This window comes from Octodon degus, unplaced genomic scaffold, assembly GCF_000260255.1.
Source record: "Octodon degus isolate 3935 unplaced genomic scaffold, OctDeg1.0 scaffold00042, whole genome shotgun sequence".
Lineage (NCBI taxonomy): Eukaryota > Metazoa > Chordata > Mammalia > Rodentia > Octodontidae > Octodon > Octodon degus.
In genome coordinates this window covers 15,294,091-15,301,628 of record NW_004524618.1, presented here as the reverse complement: position 1 = coordinate 15,301,628, position 7,538 = coordinate 15,294,091, and the positions used below count along the sequence as shown (strand labels likewise).

General features: G+C 37.9%; 1 protein-coding gene across 1 annotated transcript; it reads right to left on the bottom strand.

The window, feature by feature from the left end:
• Positions 1–370: 370 nt before the first annotated feature.
• On the bottom strand, positions 371–1,233 carry LOC101566807 (NADH dehydrogenase [ubiquinone] 1 alpha subcomplex subunit 5). The gene has a single exon (XM_004631558.2). The coding sequence runs from the start codon at positions 1,203–1,205 to the stop codon at positions 855–857; it is 351 nt and encodes a 116-aa protein (XP_004631615.1). The 5' UTR covers positions 1,206–1,233; the 3' UTR covers positions 371–854.
• Between the last annotated feature and the right edge of the window lie 6,305 nt (positions 1,234–7,538).

Below are 7,538 nucleotides of genomic sequence, written 5' to 3'. Positions count from 1 at the left end.
TAAGTTCTACTTGTTTTAAAAAGGAGGACTAGGCCACCCAAGAGCCCAACAACTTGCTCCCATTGCATGACTAAATTCATTAATGGGGTTAAAATCACAGAGTAAGAATCCCAGGCTTCTGACTCCAACACATCTCCTACTTCCTATCAAAAATGAGCTCTTGCAATCTGGCTAAGAAGTCAACCCATCTACTTAATATCTATGCCACACTTAAATTATACATCTGTGAGATGAGAAATATACTAGGAAAAATAATTATCTTCTTCTGAATAACTGCCATAAGACAGCAAAACACACACACACACATATGCCCAAACAGAATAATCCAAATGTAGACTAAAGATATGTGTACAGTGAATTTGAAACCCAATATATATTTAAATTCTATTTCATATTTCAGATCATAGCCGAGTTTAACTATAATTTAAATTTTAACACGAACTATTTCTGCCATTTTTCTCATATTTCAACATATTTGTTACTGCTGTACTTTAAACAGTGACCAGTAAGTTTGTTTAGACAAAAGTATCTTTTCTTTTTTTATGATAAAGAAATAATACGTTGAAGATATTAATGAAGATACTTCACCTTTTGATTGTAGCCTCTAGTGATAATCTGTGGGAACTTCCTAATTAACTTTCAAGCCTTCCCACAACCTCTTTGTTCAAAGAAATACTTTTGAGTGCATGCAAGCCAGAAACCGATCCATACAACTGTATTACTAAGCTTAGCAAGACTCCTACATATCCTGTTATCCTCTATCCTTTTTTGATAAGAAATAACAGAAACATTTTGATATAACAACATTTAATTCTATCACATTCCCATCAACCATCAAAGGCAGTAAATGACAATTATATTGGCTGCTTCCACTGGTTGGCAGGAGGCTCCTCCACTAGCGGCTCCCATGGTTTCCACTGCATCATTTTCCTTGCCAGACTTAGTTCACTTTCAGCCTGAAGAATCACCTCTTCTACTTGGCCAAGCTGAAGTCGGTCTTCTAATTTTTTAACATCTGGTTCCGCTTTCACTATAGCCAGCCTCTCATTTGTAATTTGTTCTGTGTATTTTCTATATGCAGCACTTTTAGGAATTTGATCAAGAACATCAAGAATCTTTGTGTACAATATTCTTAGCCTCTCGTGCGGCGTCTCGCACACGGCCAACCCCATGAGGCCAGTGGTCTTCTTCAGCGCGCCCGCCATGACAGCGCCCACCAGCCGCCCGAGCTCTGCGCTCCTGCATTTGTTCTGAGTGGACTTGGAGCCTGAGACTGCATTTTGTTCCTTATCTTTGTCATTTTGTATGGCACTATCTTCTGACCTTTGGTGTAGAGCTTAGGTAGAGTTATTACCTTAATATCAGGTCTGGATCTATCAAGTTCAAACCCATCCAAGTGGTGTGACTTGTGTCTGGTTGCTGTGCTCTACTTCTTCCTCCTGCAGCCCTTGGAGTTGAATCCTCTATGCCACTCTCGCAAGATGTTCTGCTCCTGTATCAGCTGGGTGGGACTTGCCTCTAGCCTCTTTGCGGGGAATTCTACTACAGGGTTCCATGCTGGGCCTGGGCTCTGGGTCGAATGAGGACCCAGCGGGCCCTGGGAAGTCAACAATTATTTCTTAATATAAAGAAAGTTTGAACATAGAGCAATTATGACCATTTTCTGTCTTTTTTATGGTGTGATTCTAGTTGTACAATACCATCATAATTAATACTTTCTTCTGCATTCAATTTTGGGTCAAGTGTTATGTGCATGTGAGGAAAAATGTCAAATGGCTCTTTTTCCACACACCAGGGTTGAACATCTTCCAGTGCCTAAGAATGCATTCCAAAGTAGCAAGAGATTGAAGTTGAGCTTCCCAGCAAATGAAGTCGAATGAACTGGGTATCATTTTTAATTTCTGTTTGATTTCTATACCCTTTGGCATCCTTCAAGTAGACTCCACTCTAGGGCAGGTGGATGCCTTCTGCAGAGAGAGCAGAAAATAAAATCCAAAAGCTTATTGATGCTCAAACTGGTGCACAATGTCATCTTCTAAGGGAGATTGTACAGTCACTCTTGTAGAAAACTTATAAGCACAAGTCACATTTGGTCTCAACTGTGATAGTAATGTTGAAAGGAGGAAGCATTTCTTTGTCTGAACTCACTGATTTCTAGTTCTTTGAAAGAGGGTGAGGCAAACAGATCAAAGGAAAACACCTTTTATCTTTATCTATGAAGGAAATCATATTTATAGACCAAAGCAGACAAAGGGCTTGGAGGATTTCAGCAGAAAGAAGCTTCCAAGGCACCTTTATTCCTTACTTAATCACCTAGGAAAACTTTTCTAGCCTTTAAGTCAATTTAAAAAATTCTTACATCTCTTAAGCTCACAGGTTAAACTTATCATCTGGCAGTCACATTTGATATGTTAGTAAAGGCACATATATTAGTCTTCTATGCACACATGAAAGAAAAGGCTGACTAGAATCTCTTTCTTGCTCTTAGTTAGCATATGTAAGCCACAAATGTAAATCAGTCCCCTGATGGTTGTTTTCCTCCATGAAAGGCAAAGTGTTGTTGCAAGCTGTCTCAACCTGATTTCTGGAGGGAGGGGTAGTCTGAGGACAAGATTACTTTAAAGTTAACTCTCTTCTGACATTGCCAGTCTTATGGAAAACTCACTACTATTATGGACTACTGGACTATTTTGGAATATTTTGCTGAATTCACACACCTATAATATTTAAATGACAAAACTAAACAAAAAAAGGGGGATACAAATGAACGACCATTTTGTATCTGTATATTCAAAATAGTTAGGATAGATATACATCTCCATTCTCTTAATTCAATGAAGAGAGAGGTTTGTTCTAATAGTGCTCAAGACAGGATATCAGGTCTGAATCTTGCACAATGAATAACCACTGAGACAACAATATGCAATGTATTAATTATTGAAACTGTCCTACTAATTGGATTTGAAACTGTCTCATTGCTATTTGTTTCTCAATAAAATTCTGGAAAAAAATAAAGTTAACTCCCAACAAGTTGAAGAAAAATTAGGGTTTCTCACTTAATAGTAAAGAGAGAAAAAGATGACAGCTAGGTGGAGATTTTTCTGTGGTCAGGAGCCTGTTTCCACTGAGGAACCTCTGGGTATCTGCCAGAGGGCAGCACTGGCCATTGCAACTCAGTTGTCCTCAGCTTCTATTGGTCCATGAAACCAGAGATTGGTCTTCAGAAAGGAATCCAGATGTCTGTTTGGTCAACATTCCATTGGTCATTGGCTTCAATGGGGATGCACCAAAAAGTGCTGGGAAAATCTGTCCTCTGTTTTAAGAATGGCAGCTGCTCTAAGGGCATTTTTAACTAGCTGGAAAAGTAACCACTGTTTGTCTAAGTTCTATAAGGGACAGCTGAAAGCCTGAGAAAAATCATTACCTGACTCATTATGTAAGTTTTCAGTAATGGTTTTAAAGTCCCAAACTTATTATCAAATTATTTTCTCCTATAAACATAAATGATAACTAGACCTAGGAGGGTAAGAGTAAAGGCTAGAGATCCTCCCTTTGTGTAAATGTATTTTGGTTCCATAAGTGTGAGGTTTTGGAAATAGCTCTTTCTGGCTTCACCTAGAAGTTGGTTCTTGCCACTGAATCTCAGGTTCAACTTCCTGTGAAAGACTTGCTGTCTCAGTTTCTTTTCTCTCATTGCTGGGACAAATACCCAACACAAAAATGAAGGAAGGGAAGGAAAGGTTTATTTAGCTCACAGTTACTGGAGGTTTTAGTCCATGGTAGACTGGCTCCAAGGCAGAGCAGCACATGGCAGAGGGCAACCTTCAATGGTGGTGGCAAACAGCAAGAGAGCAAGTAGAGGAGTAGCAGCAACAATGACAACAGAGAGGAAGTCTGTCTCTCTTGAATTGCATTCAGGCTATCCCCCTGAGTCTGGGTCAAGTGCTCACATTCATAATTCCAACAGTACTAAAACCCATAATCCCAGCCTTGGATCAGCCATAATCCTAGTGGATCATGAGTTAATCACAAACTCTACAAGTCCCCGACCCATGACTATATGAGGCTTTGGTGGGACAACTAGACACAAACCATAGCACTTGCCAAGAACACTAAGTCAGACATGGTTTTTACAGGTTTTCTCCTGGATGATCAAAATTCTGTTGTCCCATCTGACCCAGAGATAGGGTATATATATGTTCCCCATCTAAGATGACTTCTCTGTCTTCAGAATTAGCAAACACTCATTGCTATGAGCTTCACTTAGTTGTTGGATAAGAAGAAAGGGTTAGAACTATTTAACGTTCTCTTCTCTCTAATCTTACATGTGTCCAGAAAGGAAAGGATAGTGTGGTAGGAAAAGTGTAGAAGTAAGGCCAGAGAAAAGAAGTCTTCTCCTCTCATGCTCATAGTGAGTTATAGAGGATTTACCCCTCAGATATCATTCTCAGCATGGAAAGGTAAGAACAAGGAATCTCAAGAGCTAAGATTGCCTCCTCATCAGTGGAAAATCAGACCAAAAAGGAAACTGAAGCAGAACAGACTCAGCATTTCCACTCTAGAGTGTAGTGGAGGATCAGAGCTGTTCTGATCCAGTGAAACTTGTCTTCTAGGTCTTAAGAAGAGCCAGTTGATCTAGTGTTTTTTAATTGGTGGAAGGTGTCCTGTGTTTTATTATATAGACATGTATATTTCTAAGTATGAGCTAGAACTCATAGGTCATCTTGTAGTATTTTATAGCAAAGCCCATCAGGGGCTGCTTTGGTATTAAGTTTCCCTAGTGCTGCTGTATAAGATAATAAACCACAGCAGACAAGTCAAACAGGTAAAACAAGGAATATTAGCATGTACCATATACAAAATAGAAAAAAAATGGCCCATTTAAGGAAGCATTATAGCCTTATAACTTTCCCATGTTTTCAACTTAAATTTGTCACTATTTTAATAAAATTATATAAGAAGCAAACCATGACTAAAAAAATTATTAGCAACTGTCAAAGATGTTACTTCGATGATTGAAGTAAGTCACAATCCAGGATCTATGAAACAAAAGCTAACTTTTACCTCCATTGAGTTATCTTTTTTTTTTTTTTTTTTGTGGCCAGCTCATCCCACTCTGGAGGCAGGGCTGGCATGGCATGTGGTGCTGGGGATCGAACCGTGGTCCCTGTGTGCTTGCCTAAGCTTGCCTAAGCAGGTTCTTTAGACCACTGAGCTATTTCGCCAGCCCCTCCATTGAGTTATCTTGGTGGAAGACCTGCAAATGATACAGGAGAATGAAACTCCTAATCTGCTAGACATCCAGAACAACAAGCTCATATTCTCTAAAATTGAAGAATGAATTAATGAATTCTGGGAACAACAGAAGTTAAGAACAAGAAGCATTTAGTGAGATAAAGAAATCTTCTGAGACTGGGTGTGGTGTCACGTGCCTGTAATTCCAGCTCTTGGGAGGCTGTAAGCAGGTGGATCACTACCAGTACAATCTAGTAATGAGACCCTGAACACTCTGTAGACCTATTCGTAAAATCCAAAAAAAAAAAAAAAAAGAAAGAAAAATGGAAAGAAATCTTCTGTCTGAGAAGGGGGCCTGGAAATTGGGTTATCCCAGATTCTTAATCTTGGATCTTTTTTAAATTTTTTAAAAAATCTTTTAAATTTTTTAATATTATTTTTAAAATTAATTTAATTTTTTAAAAGAGTAAAAATTAGAATTAAACCAGAAAAAATTACAAGTAATACAAAATTTCACTTAAAGTATTTGTTGTAATACATAGTGTTGTCTTTCAACCAGTTATTCATATTACCAGATACATACATGTAAAATTGAAGGAAAGAAAATAAGAAAGAAACATGTAGGAAATTAAGAAGAGAAAAAGTACAATTGAAAAAGAGAGACAAAGCAAATTAAAGCATTAACTGCTTCTTTCCATAGACCAACAGAAATGCACAAAACCATTGTCCAAACCATCCTGCTTACACACACAGATAAATATCTTTCCCCCAGTCCCTCTCCCATTCTTCTCCTCAACTCAGTAACTCTTTCCTTTTGAATAAGCTCATTCCCTTTTCCCAGTATGTATGGTACCCTTCAGATTCTACTTTTCTCTTTTAGGTTCTCACACTCAGGAGAAAATATGATGTTTGCACATGCTGATCTGGTTTATTTCACTTAAGAGAACATTATGTTCTCTAGTTGCATCCATTTACTGACAAATGACTCAAAGTTATCCTGTTTTATAGCTGAATAATACTCCATTGTGTAAAAATATCACATCTTTTTATCCATTCTTTAGTTGATGATCTGGGTTCCAGGATTTAGCTATGACAAATTGTGCTTCTATAAATATGAGTGCACATATATTGCTGTGGTATGAGGTTTTAAGCTTTTCTGGGAAAATACCCAGGAAGAGAATAGCTGGCTTGAATGGGATCTCCAATCCTAGTTCTTCAAGGAATCGCTACACTGATTTCCACAGTGGTTTTACCAGTCTGCACTCTCACCAACAGTGGAGAAGGTTCCTTTTTCTCCACAGCCCCTTCAACATTTGTTATTGGCCGACTTCTTGATGTTAGCCATTCTTTCTGGGGTGAGATGGAGTCTCAGTTTTTTTGTTTTTGTTTTTGTTTTTTTTTGTTTGTTTTTTTTCCAGAACTGGGGATTGAATGCAGGCCCTTGCGCTTGCCAGGGAAGCACTTATTCTACTGAGCCATCTCCCCAGCCCCCTCAGTATTGTTTTAATTTTCATTTCTTGAATGACCAATGATGTTGAACATTTTTTTCATATATTTACTTTCCATTTGTATTTCTTCCTCTGAGAAGTGTGTATTCATCTCAGATGCCCATTTTTGGATTGGGTCTTTGAAGTTGGGGGCCTGTTAATCTTGGTTTTAAAGTCTCTATTTCCTTAATTTCTAGCCTGATCATTATGGGTTTTCTTCCTCATATGAGGGTAGGATTTACACTGTTCTTGTTTTTTGAGGATCTCTGAAGTGTATCTCATTAGGTTTCTTTAATCAAGCATTCACTCACATTAACATCACTCAATAAACTTCAGTCTTGGGACTGCTTTCATTGTTCCCCATTGGTTCTGATATGTTGTAACAGCATTACCCTTCAACTGTTGGAACTGTTTAATTTTTCTTCATTTCTTCAGTGACCGATTTAGTGTTTGGGAGTATGCTCTTTAATGTAAAAATAAACAGTGTGTTTGTAAAATTTCTGCAATTGATTTCAGGTTTTAGTGTACTATGATTCAATAGCACACTAAATTGCATGGGATAATTTTGATTCAGTTTTTTTTACTTGCAGGCTTGTGGACTACCATGTGGTCTATTCTAGAGAAAGTCCTACGTGCTGCTAAGAAGAATATGTATTTTATTCTAACAGGGTAGAATACTGCAGGTGTCTATTCTGTTCTTTTATTTGAAGGTATAGTTCAACTTTATTTCTTTGTTAAAGTTTTTAGTTGATCTATTTGTGGAAGTTGAGCATAAAAGTTGGCAGTGATAGTGTTGGTGCCCACTCAGCATTATAT